The sequence below is a fragment of the Medicago sativa genome, chromosome 4 (genome assembly GCF_051527215.1).
Source record: "Medicago sativa cultivar Bolivia chromosome 4, Bolivia_mono, whole genome shotgun sequence".
Lineage (NCBI taxonomy): Eukaryota > Viridiplantae > Streptophyta > Magnoliopsida > Fabales > Fabaceae > Medicago > Medicago sativa.
The window spans coordinates 56,039,177-56,055,917 of record NC_140752.1 but is presented as its reverse complement, the minus strand read 5'-3'; the positions used below and the strand labels follow the sequence as shown (position 1 = coordinate 56,055,917).

Below are 16,741 nucleotides of genomic sequence, written 5' to 3'. Positions count from 1 at the left end.
ATTGTAGTAACTCTCAATGCTAAGTCAAAAAAAGTGTTCAAAGGGTTTTACCAGCCATTAAAGCTAGTAAAAACCTTTTCTTCAAAAAAAAGCTAGTAAAAACCTTTGAAAAATGTGTTTCATGCGTTACATAACACCGTCCAAAACACTTACTTGTTTCGGATATTCCTAGGAATATTCATTTGTAACCTATTGTTCATCAAACATCAATGGCGGAATCAAGTACAAATCAAGTTGCTGCCATCCAAGTAGATTCTTGAAAATCGTATGCGGTCAAGCCCAGAACTATGGTTCTTGACAAAGAGGATCTGGTGGTTCAAGTTTAAAGTCATGTGGACTTCATAGCTTTAACAAGACATGGTGTTGATATTACAAGTTATATGCTTATTTAAGAGTTGGATGGTTATTTGGGAATGTTGAATGGTCCAACCTATGAAGATATGGTTAAAGATTTCTGGGTAAGAGCAGAGGTCTACGACAGAGAAGCTGCTAAAATGGAGGAACATGAGAAGATAGCCGGTGATGAGAGTCTGAAGGGAAGACAAGGGCTGAAATGGGTTTAGAAGAATTCAAGAGGACAGAGATTAGGTCTGCTTTAATGGGAATTCCAGTCACCATTACAGAAGAAATTATCTCTAAAGCTACAAGATGTTCCAATGAAGGGAAGTTTCAATGGAATCTAAGCAAGACAAGTTCATGGGTAAAGACAACCAAGGAATCATTTCACACTGGGAGACCTACCAACAAGTTATGTGATATGCAGAAGGAACACAAAGTCCTTCAAAAGCTAGTTCTGGACTATTTTCTTTGAAGGGGAGGTGGCACTGACACAATGTCAGTGGACCACAGTGTATTCTTATACTTCTTAATCAACTTTGAAAAAGTCAATCTTCCAAGGTGCATGTTCAATCATATGTGTTGGGCACTCAAATAAAGTCAAGGTAAAAAGGAAAAAAGGCAAGTTCCCTATGGAAGACTTCTATCAGAAATATTCTATCAGAGTGGACTACTCAACATTCTAAAGTCCAATGGCGTAGTGTCTGATAAGGATCTTAGAACCTGCACAGGTAAGATCATCAATGGAAGAACACTTCAATACATGCACATTGTAAGCAAAGCTACTGTATTGGAGTCTGACTTAAAAGAGTCTGATGTGTTATCAGATCTCATGGTGGATTTTCCCCCTATATCCAAAAAGGACAACCCAGAGGTTTTGGCTGCCTATGTAGTTTCGCATTTTGAAGACAGTGGTGACATCATCAACTATAATGCAATTCAACCTACTATAGGTGGTGCTGCTCTGAAAGTTTCAAGCAAGAGGATATCAAAGAAGAAGAAATTTGATGATGAGGAAGAGGCTGAAGTAAAGCCTAAGAAACAAAAGAAGGCCCCCAAGGTTAAAGTGTCTGAATCAAATCTTCCAGACATTCAAGAAGAAGTGGCTGAACAAGGACCAATTGAGGTTCTCAACAAGAGAAACAGAGGAGGATCTTCAGAAGTTGGCTCTAAATCAAAGCCAAAATTTCAAAAGAAGGCCAAAAAGCATGTAAGGAAGACCATACAATCAAAATACACAGAGGAAGAAGATCCACAAGTTGAAGAAGCTTTTACTCTATTTAATTACAAGGATGGTTAAAAGAAAGCAAATTGTAGCTGAGACATCTTCAGAACCTCAGATAGATAATCAATAAGTTACTGCTGAGAGTCTATAAGTTCAGGAGAGCCATCAGGCTCAAGAAGCTTTCATCATTGAACAGGCTAAGAGTGTAGCCAGAGAATTTGGAACTTCTGTTGCTCACCTTGTGGAGAAGAAGACTGCTGAAGATGCACAAAAGGTTCTGGAGTACACTGAAGCTATTCAAAGCTCAGGTGCTGTAGAGGTCAGTGAGATGCTGAAGTCAACAATGCAAGTGAAGAGGGAACAAGGAAGTTCAAAAGTTGTTGCTTCAGAAGCTGTGACTGCAGAAGGTAATGTCTCTAACACAACTCTCTCAGATGCAATAGATCTTGACCCACCTTCACCCACTCACACTACCAATCTAGATGTCATACCCTTAAGTAGAGTCTACAAAAATCTAGAAAAACCTTTACCCTCATCATCATCCACCAAACCTCAACCAAAAGCTGACAGTTTCAAAGACAAAGAGTCTGATGCTTTCTTTGTTAAGCCTATTCAATCCCTGCATCCTGATGGAGATACTGTTGTATGTCCTCCATACTGATATATAGACTCTAGAATAGAGATTATGGGTAAAGAGAAAGAAAGAGTTTTCTCTAGATTAGCAAAGACTCAAGCTTATCAGTCAACTTTCCCTTCACATTCTTCAACTAGTGATTCACCTGTTCTTGACAAACTCTCTGAACATTTAGATGGTGAATTACCTGATTATGAACCTAACTCAGAAATAGCCTATGGGACAGCACATGATTTAGTTGTTTTAGAAAACTAACATCAACATGAAACCCTACAAATGGCCTCTGAAATCTGTACTACATTGATTGTTCATCCTAATTTCAAGGCATACTCTCCCCTCCAATCTTTTCTTGAAACCTCCTCAACTGACCAATCAGTTTCTGATGCTAGTATCACAGTATCAGAAGATCAAACCTATGTTGTTCAACCTATCAATGTTGCACAACCTACGAATACTTTACAAACTACTATTGATACCTTGCTCAACAAACCAATTGTGCTTAAACTTGTGATTCAACCTGTTTTCAAAGCAATCTTTGATATATCTAACATGGACATATCAGACTCTGATGAAGAGGAAGAACATGTCTTTCATGTTAATAGTAATTTAGGTTCTGCATCCACTTTAGAACCTGAACTAGACATACCTTCATCCTCCTCATCTCAACCAAATAATGACTCACCCTAAACTTCTACACCTCAAACCATAAATGTTTCACCACCTCCTACCCTTTTACTTGATTCCATTGTATTGAAAGAGGTTTGTGAGAACATTTATGAGGATCTGAGCAATCTTGTCAAGTTAAGAAATGATCCAGTTTACACTGAGAATTATGAAGACAAGTGGATTTCTCTCAGAAAATTAGTTGAGAGAATCTTTTATGACCTACAAAGATTATCTGTTGAAGTTCAAAATCAATCTTTCAACAACTAGTTTAAAGAAGTCATCAGGAGTATGGAAGTTATGGAATTCAGAAGGAACAAATTGTATATCTTAGACTCTACATTCTTGCTAGATCTTTCCTCACTTATCACTTCATCTATTAAAGAGGATCTGGATACTTCCTGGATAACTCAAGTGTTTATCAAGCCTCAAAAGCCAGTTATCAAGGATTTAAGGATGTAAGATCCTGAAGAGGATAAGAGAGTTCAGAAACTTTAGAAATAATTATATTGCTTGAACAGAAGTTGATTACTGAAGCCTTGAAGAGACAAATGGCTGAAATGAAAGAAGAGCATAAAGCACGTGAGGAAGCTCAAGCTAGAAGATCAGAAGCTTTGGAAGAAACTGTGAAGAAACAGTCAGAAGATCTCAAAGCAATGATGATTGATATGATGGCTATGATGAAGAAACAACAACAACCCTAGATGTACATCTTAATATTTTCTGTTTTGTTGTTTGTGTTTCTTATGATTGCCTCTATTGCTTGTGTTTCCAGTACTTCATGTTTTATGCTCTGATATTATTATGGTTGTTATGCACTATTTTAACATGTTTATTAATCATTATTTCAACCATGTTCTGTTTTGAAACTTAGGAATAATCCATGTTTTTCTTACTTCTCTTTTTGGTTCTTATTTTATAGTTTTTGTTGATGACAAATGGGGGGTAGATATAGTACATTTAGGCTTTGAGCCCACTAAATTAACTTAAAATTAATTTGGGAGAACCTGCTTCTCATATCTTAGTCTTCGATTTCATGTGAGATTATTTCTGAGTGACGCTTTTAAGATTAAAATGAATTTAATTAACCTGGACAGAACTCAGGGGGAGCTTACAAACCTCACCTTAAGAACTATCAGACTCAGGGGGAGCTTACAAACCTCAGACTCTAATGTCAACTTGTTAATTAGATTACAACAATTGACCATTAATACTAAGTGTTTGTCATCATCAAAAATGGTGAGATTGTTGGAACAAAATGTGTTTAACATTACCACCTTAAGTTTTGATGATAACAAGGAATTAAAATGTCAATTGGATATGCTAATATTTGTTCAAGTGTGCAAGACCATAGACTAAAAAATTTATAAGTCTTAATTTCTAGTATTGGTTCTAAAAGAACAAATGAGAGCAATAGAATTTACAAAGGAAACTTATGTTGCAAGACAGAGTTTGAAGACTAAGAGATTCCGAAGACCATCAGAAGCTGACTGCTAGAAGTTGACGTCATCAGAGAGTCTGAAGATCATTAGAAGCTAAAGTTCATCAGAGTCTGAAGACTGAAAACAACAGTTAGTTAGAGTTTATTATTCTGAAGAGACATCATTGTAGAAGGAATAGAAGCCTAGAGCAACGACTATTTAAGAGGAATTAGAAGGCATTGGATGCTTATCCATTGAAGAGCGCAGAAAAAGGACATAGTATAATTGTACAACCATTACTCTACTCTTCATGTCTGCAATAGTGCAAGATAATAGTTGTGTCTACGCTGGTTATTCTCTATACAAGGAATGCATTTGAAATTGTTTCCTCCTAGGACAATAACCATATCAAGCAACATATCATTGATGATGATCAAGCTTCAACAACGACTCTTTTGAAGTGCTAGCAATCAACAACGTCTCTTTCACACCTCTATATAAAGGAGTGAAGACTTGAAGATTGTAAGAGACTCACAACAATTTTGCTAGTGCCAAAACTCTGTTGAAATTGTTTTTACATCAAATTTCACTTAGAATTTCTTAACAACTTTCATATCTTAGAAATTCTAGTCTTAATAGTCTTTATCTGATTTGTATCTGTGAACATCACTAATTGTATATCAAGTGTTGAAACCTCAAACAATTTTTTGTATGATACTGTTTGATTAGAAGTCTCTTGCTTTTGTGCTTGAACATAGGAAGTCTCTTGCGTGTGTGCTTGAGTATAGGAAACCTCTTGCTTTTGTGCTTGAGTAGTTTGAAGTCTCTTGCTTTTGTGCTTGAGCAATTGTAATCAGATATTGATTTTAGTGAACTCTCCTTGGAAGTGCAAGGGGGACAAGACTACTTCCGGATTGTGGAAGGAACCTGTATAATTGCTTTATGTCTTTCTCTTCTCTCTCTCTCTCTCTCTCTCTCTCTCTCTCTCTCTACATTATCCGCTGCACAAGACTCTGAACTCTGTTCCAGACTCTGAACTCTATCAGACTCTGAACATTGGACTTAGTTTTAAATATAAGAAAAAGCTAACACAATTCAACCCCCCTTCTTGTGTTTTTCTCACCTTCAAATTTTCTATGCTTAAATCTGAAAATAAGAAAGAGAAGTTGTGTTTCAAAGATATAGACTATTTGTTTTTGAGATTTGAAGTTAGTGAGGAATTAGATTGAATTGAACGCTTGGTTAAATAAGTTAAATTGTCTACTGCTTGACCGTTAGTTTCACTCTTTGGAGGAATAAAAAAAATGTTAACAAGCGAGATCTCACGTGGTCTCTAATGAATTTCCCACTAGGAAACCATTTACCACTAATCCCACATACTTTGTTGTTGTTCTTCATAGTAGCAGAAAACCGTATATAATGCACATAGTTTAAACTTTACGCTTGTAAGCAACTATGGAAAAGAACAACAACAAAATATGTAGGATTTATGGTATGTGGGTCTCAGGTGGTAAAGCTAATATAGGCTACGAGAAAAATATACTCCTTAAACTGCTAAGACGGATGACCAAACGGAGGTCAAAGAGAAAATAAAAGACTATTGAACCATTAGACTTTGAACTATAGTGCTAATATAATATATGTAATTTTAAGTTAATATTTTAATGTATTAATTTTATTTGTAGAAATATTTTAATATTATTAAGCCATAAATGAATTATCATCTTAGTAAATATATAATTGAATTATTTTAATATATATATTTCTATTTTACACCATCTTTTTATTTTTTTCATGAATTCTAACATGTCATTACGATCCACTAACTTTTATAAAAACAAATAATTTTTTTTTGGTCAACTCAAAACAAATAATGTTAATGTCCACTAAAATGTTCCTATTATTTAAAGTTTGTACACTAATATTTTTTCTGTCTATATTCTTTTTATTAATTATATATTATAGCTTATCTATTTATACAATCTCTTTTCTTTCAATTTTTTTTAGACAAAATTACACAATTTGTCCTTGAACTTTATTTTAAGGAACACTTTCATCATTTATCTTTTTATATTTCGATTTAGTCCTTTATGTTATAAAATGTCAACATAGTTATCATTTTTCATGAAAAAATTAATGAAGAACTCGAAAAAAATTAATCAAACTCATAAACAAACCCAAATCTTCATCACACAAACCTAGAAAATCATATTTCATTGAAAATATGTCATAAAAAACGATAAGATATTATCATTTATAACATAAAGGACTAAATCGGAAAAAAAAATAAAGGACGAAAGTGTTACCTAAAATTAAGCTAAGGGACGAATTGTGTAATTTTACAATTTTTTTAATACTCTCTCTCTCTCTCTCTCTCTCTCTCTCTCTCTCTCTATTTAATCTTGAGATAGACTCTCTTCCCATTCCCTAAAAACCCTAGCCGCCTCCTAAATTTCTTGGTTGCAATCACAACATCATCTGGCCTCCAATGGCTACTTCAACTCCACCAATCTTTTCCTCTCATCATAGATATTCATTTCATCCGTTTAATTTTTTAAAACTACAAGGTTGACGTCAAGTTCCTATGCAAAAAGCTCCTTTTCCATTCAGCTTTAACATTATCCATGGAGTTTAGCACCAGATCTGGAACCATCATTGAGTAAGCTTTATTTTGGACCTATATGTTTCATGCTTTGGGAACCTAACCATGAGTCTTTTTCTTTTTTCTTAATCTCTTCCATACATATGCAAATAAAAAGTCAGAGTTTTCATTTGATTTCTCAACATTTCATCTTGTTTCACAATCTATATATTATTTTTTGTGAATTTTTAATGTATAATGTGGATCTGTTTCTAGATCCAATATCTTATCTATTTTTTCTGTTTGTATTCTATTTGATTTGGGTCTATTTCTTGTCGATCTAGTTCATGTTTTGGCTTATTTCCCTCACATTCTACTATTTTCTTCATAGAACAAGATGTGACATTGTAGTTGAAGATTTTTTATCTACTTGTATTTTTATGAATTTAGTTTAGATCTGTTTATCTTTTTTCATTAGATCTGTTTGTTCTTTTATTAGATCTACTTGATGAAGATCTGTTTTAAATTGGGTCACCTTTTTTTATTTGAATTGCTTGTTTTTTTTATGAAGAACATATTATTTTTTTTTAGGATTATTTTGGGTTTGTTTTTCCTTTTTGAATTTCTACCTCTATTTTTTATTTTGAAACTAGTAACAAACCCGTGCTGACGCACGGGTACAGTAAACGTTTGTTGTTTGTAAAAGATCATTAAAGTTTAATAAGAGTTTTGATATAATTGAATTATATGTCAATTTAAAGTAAATGTCGAATTATTTGTGTATTATATGTTTGATGGTGTGATAAAGTAAAATTGCATTGATTAAGTAATTTAAACATTTTTGAATTAGTAGAAGACACTTAATATTAATTAAAATGTAGAAAATACAATTGAGATGCAATGCTAATGCATTGGTACAATTTTTGGAATATACTAATAGAAAATAACCCACGTAGTCATACTTTATATGAAATACATGACAAACATAAAAATTATTGATAGAAAATTTAAATCGCATCTTGGTCGAAATTCATTGATTCGGGAGAAGTTATCTCACTTTTGTCCAATTTGTGTAGTTAATTTGCGATCATTATTGACAATGATGTTGAAATTTTGGTTTTCTCCATTATCTCCATATAATATGAGGTTGTCACATATGTTATGCTTTAGAAAATTTGCAAAGTCACACTTGTGATGACCATTATCCGTAATTAATTATAAATAACAAATAAATTAAATTTTGCAAAATGATCATTATGCACATGAAATTAAGGAGATCATGAATTTTAATAACGATGATTACAAAAATTTGCTAGACTTTCCCTAAAAATTTTTTTTGCTAGACATCGATTTTTATATATTGTTAGTAGAATTGTATCAGTGACGACTTCTCCCGTGTATAATAATAATTTTTAAAGTTAACAGTGACAACTTATTTCGTGTATAATAAATCTTTTAAAGTTAACACATGAAATTATGAAGATAATGGGTTTTAATAAGGAAGGTTATGAAATTTTGGTGGGCTTTGATTTTTATATATTGTTATTATTATCAGTAAAAGTAGATGTCAATAGATTTGTATCAGGGATGACTTCGCCCGTGTATAAAAGTAATTGTTGAATGGTAGAGATGGAAAATAAAATTGTAGTGAGAAATGTTAAAAATATCTAATTTAAAATTGAAAAGTAATAATTTGGTATTATTTACAAAAATGCATTATCAAAAAAAAAAAATATGGTATGCATTATCAGCACTCTAAAAATTATTGGAGTATAATCTGTACTAAAGAAAAGATTGGAGAATAATTTGGGATAAGATTTTGAAAGTACAGTAGTATATTTCAAGGAATGGCCTTTCTCAATTACTCACTATAATTCAATTACTCACGTGACACTTCTCCCTTTCTAGTTAATGCTTCTCTCAATTCTTTTCTCTTAAAACGTTCCTTCTTCCACCATTCTCTTCTCTTGCTGAAAAACCATCACTGATTCAATGATGCATGCGATTCTCCAACCTCTTTGTCGACAGTGATTCTCCGACTCAACTATATTGACGATTCATCGGCGATTCTTTGACCCATTTCATTGTGGGTGGTTTTCCCACTCAACTATGCAGGCTATTCTCCGGTGCATCTGGTACTTGACTCAATAACTTAATTTTAATTTGATACATCAATCGTTAGATCTTATGCATGTTATGGGTTTCCCTTGGGGAATTGCATCTCTGAAATTCTGTATTCACAAATGAACATTCACAATTGATATAGAAAAATAGCTTAATTCATACAGCAATGGAATCTGCTATATCAGAAACGTGAACAAAAATAACATTCCCTGAGGGTTCTGTCACTGTTATCTTCTTAAAACTTTACTTGGAAAGTCAAATTCGCAATCAGATTCAAAAGGAATATAATTTTCTTCCTTGGAAACCTTAAGTTGCGATGTCAAAGAAAACGCGAAGAAGATGAAGTAGAGAGTTTGCAATTGATACAGAAAAGTGGAGAGAGTTGTAAGAGCTAGGAAAGAATAATTTTGCGCGTAAGGAGAAAGAGGAATCATGAAGGTTCACAGTGAAGGCACATAGACGGTCAAAGTGGGAGGAAAAGCCAACATCTCTCATTATTTCTTCAGAAAAAATGTCATTTGAGTCAAAGCCAACATCTCTCATTATTTTACAAAGCCAACATTTAATCACAACCATCATATTTGATACTCCCTCCGTTTTAAAATGAGTGTCGCTTTAGCCAATTGCACACAGATTAAGGAATGAAATAAAGTAGTCAAATTTCATAGCAATTTTACCAAATTATCCTAATCAACTATTGGTTTGTTTTTCATTAAAGAAAAAATAATATTTTGGAAGTAGTGTAACATAGTATTAATTGAAGGGTACAATTGAAAATAACATATTATTGCATTGGAAACTGAAAGCGACATTCATTTTAAAACAATTTTTTTAGCTAAAACGACACTCATTTTGAAACGGAGGGAGTATAAAAGTCATTATTTCACTCTCTCATGTGTCCTCTCATTATTGTTACGGTAAAAGTTTAGTATTTACAAATTGTCGGATTATGTTTATAATAATGTATTTTCATGCTAATTGAAAGAATAAATTAATATATATTGGATGCGTTTGTTTCGGCTTTAGAAAAAATAGATATTGTGTTAAAAGAATATAGAGATTAACTTTTAGAGATTTAAAAAAAAATTGAAGTTGTTTTTGTTTGCCTACTACCCATAAAATTCTTTTTTTTTTTGTAAATGAGTTTTAACTTGTACATGTGTTACCTCATTGTTTTTTAAAAAAATAGATTTTGAGAAAAGATAATCCTAATAACTTTTCATTTTAAGGTCAAAATAGATTTTTTATTTATAAAATAATTTTTCTAAAAATCTTAAACAAACACTTAAAAATGAAAAAAGTGATTTTTTTTTAAAAAAAATCAGAAACAAACGGGGCCATCAAGTCTAAAAAAAATCAATATATATTAGATTTGGATTGAAATTGTTTTTTTCTATATGTAGTCATATGAGTAATGTTACGAATGATTATATATCTGCACAATGATAAAAGTTTGTATTATTTTTTTGGTAGATTAGTGTTATTGATGTATATAGTTTACTTATATACATATATGTATGAACTAATATGTGAGTTAACAAAGATATAAATTGTTTTAAATTGTAACTTATATATAACAATGTATTAAACAATTTAAAATAAAACAATTAATTTGGTTAAGTTAGTTTGGGAATCATTTAAGAAAAATTGATCGGTTATGTTAGTTTGGTTAAATTAATTTTTCAATATGTCTAACATTTTGTAAAATTTAAAGGATTGATGTGGACACATAGTAGCAATATTATACAAAAAATTGGGTAATGTAGATCGTATTTTAAACTTTATAGTGGTATTTTATACTACATAGCAGCACATTATCTTACTGCCAAATTTTGTTTTTTTGTTAAAGTAAGATTCTTTACTTGATTTGATGCATCAATATTATTTTTCAATTCAACTCAACTCAACTCAAAAGTATGTCACATGCATTGCTTTTGCAGAACAATGTTTTCTTCTCCATAACTCTTCCCATCATATATTTTACCGAATTACACAATTAATTTAAGTATATATCAATTTCCAATTTGCTTACTTTGGTATCAATTCCTAAATAAAAATATTTATATAAACCTGAGTCAATTTTTAGCAGGTAAAGTTATTTTTATTTTATAAGGTAAAGTTCTATATGTAAAATAACAATTACCAATATTTCTTGATACTTTAAGCTGAATCAGGAATCTATGTTGTAGTGCTTCATGTTGTCTTATAGTTGTAGTTTTGATTTTTTGCTTAAAGTGAATATGCATTTGTTGATTTGATACAGGAAGTAGGTTTATGCAATTTAATACATTAATGTCTAATGCATTATTTTGTCTTGGTCCTACAACAAACCATTTGAAGTACCGTATTCATGTGTGTTATGAAGAAGTGAGATTTGCTGAAAATAGTGAGTATCCATGAAAAAAGAATTTCAAAAAAAGCTTCAACATATTCATGATGCAAGTTTATTCCAGGTATGTAATTATGTATATTTATCTTGTAACTACTTTTAATGATAAAAAATAATAAATTGAAATATATCCTATTGTTCCTGTATATGATTTCTCAAATTGGCCTAGTAAATGTAGAATTTATGATGAATATCAAAATGTATGAAATGTGTGTTGTGGGTAATGCATGCAACACATCCTTAAGTAACCACTTAGAAAACTCTTCAATTTCTTTTCATTCCAAGAGTAGGACAGGTGGAGGATATCTGAACAGGTTTTGTGACCTCAAAAATCTTCTTAGTAATAGAATGCAAGTTTGAAAGTTGTGTATGATTTGTAACATTAGATTGAGAAGTGTTTGGCATTGTAACTTGTGTGGTAGGTTGTTGGTTCAGTGTGCGTTGTGTAATATCAGCAAAAGGTGTTGACATAGAATCATAGCTTGATGTCTGAACTCTTCTCTTAACATTTTTTTTCCTTTTGTTGTAGTTGGAAAGCAGTCTACATTTCTTTTTATTGGAAGATCGGGACAGGTGGATGAATTCAGACCAGGTTTGATGACCTCAGAATGCTTCTTAAGAAAGTTGGAGTCAGGTAAATAATGAAGTGGATCCCTATTAATTCGTTGAACCTGATTATGCAAGTTAAAAGAATGTTTATGATATGAAACATTGGGATCTGAGTTTCTAATGCTATTGTTATGATCCTCACATGCCTCAAAATTGTACTTGAATACAGGTTTAGAAAAGTGAATTCTTTTTGGATCAGGTTGTGTAGTTTCAGCAAACTTGTCAAGAAGATTGATGGCAGGTACATATTTTCATGAATTCTGATGACATTGTTCAGGAGTAGAATGCAAGTTTGAAAGCTTTGTATGATTGGTAGGGTTAGAGTGAGAAGTGGTAGGCATTGTAGCTTGTGTGGTAGGTTGTTTGTTCAGTGTGCATTGTGCATTGTGCATTGATAATACCATTTTCTGCCTTGCTTTTGCAGATTTAGTATCATTTGAACCACTACATTGATTCATGACCTGTTACAATGGCAGCATAAATTCAATATCTTTAATAGAGTGTTTCTTAATGACAGTTTGAAAATCGAATTGAATATAATCAATAGAATCATAGGATCTTTGACCTAATGTTGTGGAGTACAGATTATTGTATTGTGTTACAACAGTTTTTATATGAACCTTACAAACTGGTATATGATGGCTTAGTGTAATATAACATACAAAATATAGGGTATGATTATATTCTTGTTACTTAGCATGTTAAACAGCTTAGAGGTTATAAGTTGATAGTATGAATAAATGTAAGTATACCAGCTGAGGACGAATTTGTTAATACAATCGCATATATCCTTATAACAATAAGTATTTTCATTGCAATCCACCTAAAACACTGATAGAAGTTCAGGAAATAGTTTGAATCCATATAACATACCTAAATTTGAATGAAGTTCCTCAAAGAAGTTCCAAATATGAAGGAAGTGATGAAGCTTGAAAGTTCTTGATGGTATTGCATTTTCAAAAATGTAGTTGGCATTGCTACTCCATTCCAATGTAATTTTCCTACTTTGAGGAGTTATTCTCAAAGTTCATTATACTGATTATACTTAATTAAATATACATTTTACTGTGTTAATATAATGAGGTATTGAAAACAGCTTTGTCGTCAGTATCAATTATTATATTGCTTGTGACTGAGCTAATTAGAAATATAAAATGGATTAGCCTTAGAAGGAGTGATTTCTTCAAAAGTAGACTCATTTGATAGTTCAGCAAGAGTCTTGTTCCCAATAGGTTCCATTTGGCTAAGAGTTTGAACGTCGTCTGGCAGTACAAAGTTCTTGAGGTTGCTGATAGGAGTGATCTGGTTCAAGTGTTCAGGATCGTTCTCAGAAGTTGCAGAAAATTCAGGCTGAAACATGATATACAACAATGTAGGAAGTTGCAGAAAATTCCTAATATGATGTATTCTACAAATTGAATCAGATTTATTATAATATTCAACTATATACTTACCACAGAAACCGTAAGATCATCAGTATCATCTCTGTTATCAGGAACAATGTTCTCAAGATGGAGTGGAGCATCATCTCCAAGGTTGATGGGTACAGCAGGCTGCAAATATACAGAGTTGACATTAATAAGGTATGTATTTAGTTTCCAAATGAAATAATTATAGTGAGCCAATATAAGTCTTATATTAGTGATATTAGAGATGGATATTATAGATTATTATACTTAAAAATTATATGATATATACCTCAAATCTTTCATTGTAAAGTTGACTTGTAGTTTTTTCCCAGTCCCTTCTATAAGCTGACAAAAACCCATGTCTTGGACAACTCCAATGACATCTACATTGACATATTGAACTGATCAAGATTTTTTTTCCAAAACATAAACAGGTACTTACATGAAGAATGCAAAAGATATGACAAATTTTATAAACAACTCACGAACTAATAGATCAGCTTTCCACTTTCCAGTCAAGATTTCAGCAAAGGGTTTAAATTTCAAACCAGGAGATGGAATATTATGGACATCAACATCAACAACAGTAGTTCCTCCGGACCATCTCAGTTTGTATTTGTGCTCAGATGCCTTGAAAGGTAGGTCATTGTTAAGTACATTAAAGTTACTGATTGTGTAGGGATTATAACTTGTATATCATTCCCCTATGATAGAAATATAACATGTTACAGTGTTAGGAATGATATTTGATTAGACTATTACAGCTCATATTAAATAAAATAGGAAATCAACCTTAGAATCAACAATGAACATCTCTAAGTGCTCCTTCCCATCCTTAACAACTGACCACTTTTCTTTGATCTTAACAGCTAGTTTCCACAAGTCCTTGTTGTCTGTAATGTCTCCAATGAACTCAAGTGGTCTTTCCATCTTAAATGATCCTTTAAAACATGACATTGAGTCAGTGTGGATCTCCAAACAAACATAATTTAAAATAAAGAAGGAGCCATTATATAAAGATTGATACCATAAATAAATCCAGAAGTGAACAAATTTATAACCAAAAAAGGATGTAATACCAAAAAGATGGTTCATTTACCAAATAAAATGAAAGTAATCAACAAAAGGTAGGATGTACTACAAAGGAAAACGCAGTTTGGGAAGGATTTAGAAAAAGATGTTGTACAACAACATCTGATAAAATAGGATGTTAAATAAATGTGAACACATTAAAAACAACTCATTGCAATACAGAAATATTAACAATAAATCATAAAGAAAAAAGATACGCAATCAGTTTGAGTTCTATGTAAAACTCTGTGAGCTTGCCAAAAGCACTTTGGGAAAACTTTAGGAAAAGAAAATCTTGTACAACAACATTTTTTTAAAAATACATACAAAGATATGATATTTAAGTGCATATCAACAAACTTAATAAAGAACTATGAACAATAAATCATAAAAAAGCAAGTTAAACAATCAGTTTGAGTTATATTTTAAACTCTATGAGAATGAAAAACGCATTAAGGGAAAACTTAAGGAAAATAATTGTAAAACAACATTTCAATGAAAATACATACAAAGATATGATATTTAAGTGCATACGACGAGATCTATGGGCAATAAATCTGATTTGAGCAAAGTGTGTGAAAAAAAAGAGAGAGATTTTACCAGCCATGGAATATAGAGAGATTGAGTTCCTTGATAAGTTCGATGTTGGGATAAAGAGTATCTACCAGCCATGGAATGCAGAGAGATTGAGTTTCTTTCAAAATTTGATGTTGGGATAAAGTGATAGTGGTAGATAGATAGATATGATATGTTATAGTACAATGTTTTGGGAATAGTGATATTTGATGCTGACAAAAAGAAGATTTGAACCTAAACTTGAGTTTTTCTTTTCCCTCTCAACTTACACGGTTACCTATTTGTTAGAATGTAATGTGATTGCAGTTTTTTGTGTGCAATGTAACAGAACCAACCCCATCATTTAGTTAGATGACATCATGTTAGTTAATCATGGTGATTTGGTTGAATAAAGTAATTTATGGACAGATTTTACCCTTACTTTGGTGATTTGTCAATAAACCAGCATGGGGCAAAATGAGGTTTTCCACAACATCTTCTCTTCTTATATTAAGAGAGATATACGCTCCGTAAATTTCAAATTGGTCATAATTACTTTTTCAAATTATGCAAATTGGTTTCCTGTATATTTCAAAAAATACACAATAGTTTGAATTTACTCTTTAAATTTCACAAGTTAGTCCTTATTTATTTTAACAAATTTGTAAGTTAGTCCCTAAAAAAATTTCAAATTGGTTTCGATTTATTTATTTTTCAAACTGGCTCCTATTTTTTTATTTATTTGAAATTGGTCCCTCAACTATTTGAACTTTTATATTTTACCCAAATTTTATAATTAGTATTTTATTATCACTTGTCACTATATATTTATACTTTTATCTCAAACTTTTGGATATGTTTTTTAAGCATGTTTATGTCCTATACCTATTTCTCACACACACATGTGCCCCCACACACACATATATGGAATATTCAATTATATGGAGCTTCTATCATATCGATTTAATTTATTTATTTACAAAATGATATTACGTTTTCTTATTATTCTTTTTTTCTTCTTATTATTCTTATAACCAATCAAAATATATTCTACCATATACCCGATGACTGAATGGGAAAAAAATTAAATTCATATTACATAAAAGTTGTAATGATAATTACCTAATCACTATATCAAAGAATTTCCATGTAGTCAAATATTCCACATATTAAATAAATGTTTTTAAAGTGGGTTACATACGTTTCTTGAATAGGTGTTCTTTATGAATATCAATATCTTGACTCTAACTAATGAATATTTAGATAAAATAAATAGGCTTAATTAGTCGTTTGGTCCTATAACTTAATTGTTGTTTTCGATTTGGTCCCATAACTCTAAAAATTTTCCGTTTGGTCCCTCATGTACACCTCTGTTAATCAAATTGATCTCAGTTAGTTAACTTTAACTCCAAATGTATTAGGTGGATCAATATTGTAGGTGATCCACCATATACCCTATTAATTTTTTTATTTCCAGCCGTTTGATCTATTTTTCAAAAAGGGAATGGTTAGAATATAGAGATCTATTGTTTCCAACGGTGCACCACCAACATCAAATTATTCTTTTCTTTCATCTCTTCTCTCCTGTGAAGCCCCGATACTTCAAAATGGATGACGTACCGTATCCCTTGCGTATCCTGCACCGATACCTGCCCGATACTTCCCGATACGTATCCGGAGAGTATCCAAATATTAAATTTTATTTTTTAAAAAAATAATTATCC

At 31.7% G+C, this 16,741-nt stretch overlaps 1 protein-coding gene and 1 long non-coding RNA gene across 4 annotated transcripts; one reads left to right on the top strand and one right to left on the bottom strand.

Annotated features, from left to right (window-relative positions):
- The first annotated feature begins 10,699 nt into the window (after positions 1-10,699).
- LOC146930021 (uncharacterized) lies at positions 10,700-13,959 on the top strand. The gene is made up of 6 exons (XR_015006257.1): positions 10,700-11,437; positions 11,903-12,007; positions 12,152-12,223; positions 13,215-13,354; positions 13,478-13,565; positions 13,826-13,959. It is a non-coding gene; the product is annotated as an uncharacterized LOC146930021 (long non-coding RNA).
- On the bottom strand, positions 12,749-15,531 carry LOC146930020 (uncharacterized). 3 transcript variants are annotated; one of them, XR_015006256.1, is made up of 6 exons: positions 15,063-15,531; positions 14,184-14,332; positions 13,877-14,095; positions 13,681-13,774; positions 13,437-13,535; positions 12,749-13,332 (listed from the first exon to the last, which is right to left on the bottom strand). XR_015006256.1 is itself a non-coding variant. In XM_085701687.1 (6 exons), exons 1-6 carry the CDS (start codon positions 15,067-15,069, stop codon positions 13,290-13,292), a joined length of 537 nt encoding a protein of 178 aa, XP_085557813.1. In that variant the 5' UTR covers positions 15,070-15,531; the 3' UTR covers positions 12,749-13,289. The 3 variants fall into 3 exon arrangements, 2 of the variants coding, with proteins under 2 accessions (XP_085557813.1, XP_085557812.1); XM_085701687.1 differs by having other exon boundaries at positions 13,877-14,021; XM_085701686.1 differs by having other exon boundaries at positions 13,877-14,021; positions 14,184-14,321.
- Between the last annotated feature and the right edge of the window lie 1,210 nt (positions 15,532-16,741).

What these genes read in the sequence shown, in the direction of transcription:
- LOC146930020 (XM_085701686.1), bottom strand. Translation starts at nt 15,134, where the DNA reads ATGGCTGGTAGATACTCTTTATCCCAACATCGAACTTATCAAGGAACT. An exon ending in TTTACAATGAAAGATTTGAG is followed by an intron (nt 13,536 to 13,680) that starts GTATATATCATA and finishes GTATATTTGCAG; the next exon opens with CCTGCTGTACCCATCAACCT. An exon ending in ATGATCTTACGGTTTCTGTG is followed by an intron (nt 13,333 to 13,436) that starts GTAAGTATATAG and finishes ATCATGTTTCAG; the next exon opens with CCTGAATTTTCTGCAACTTC.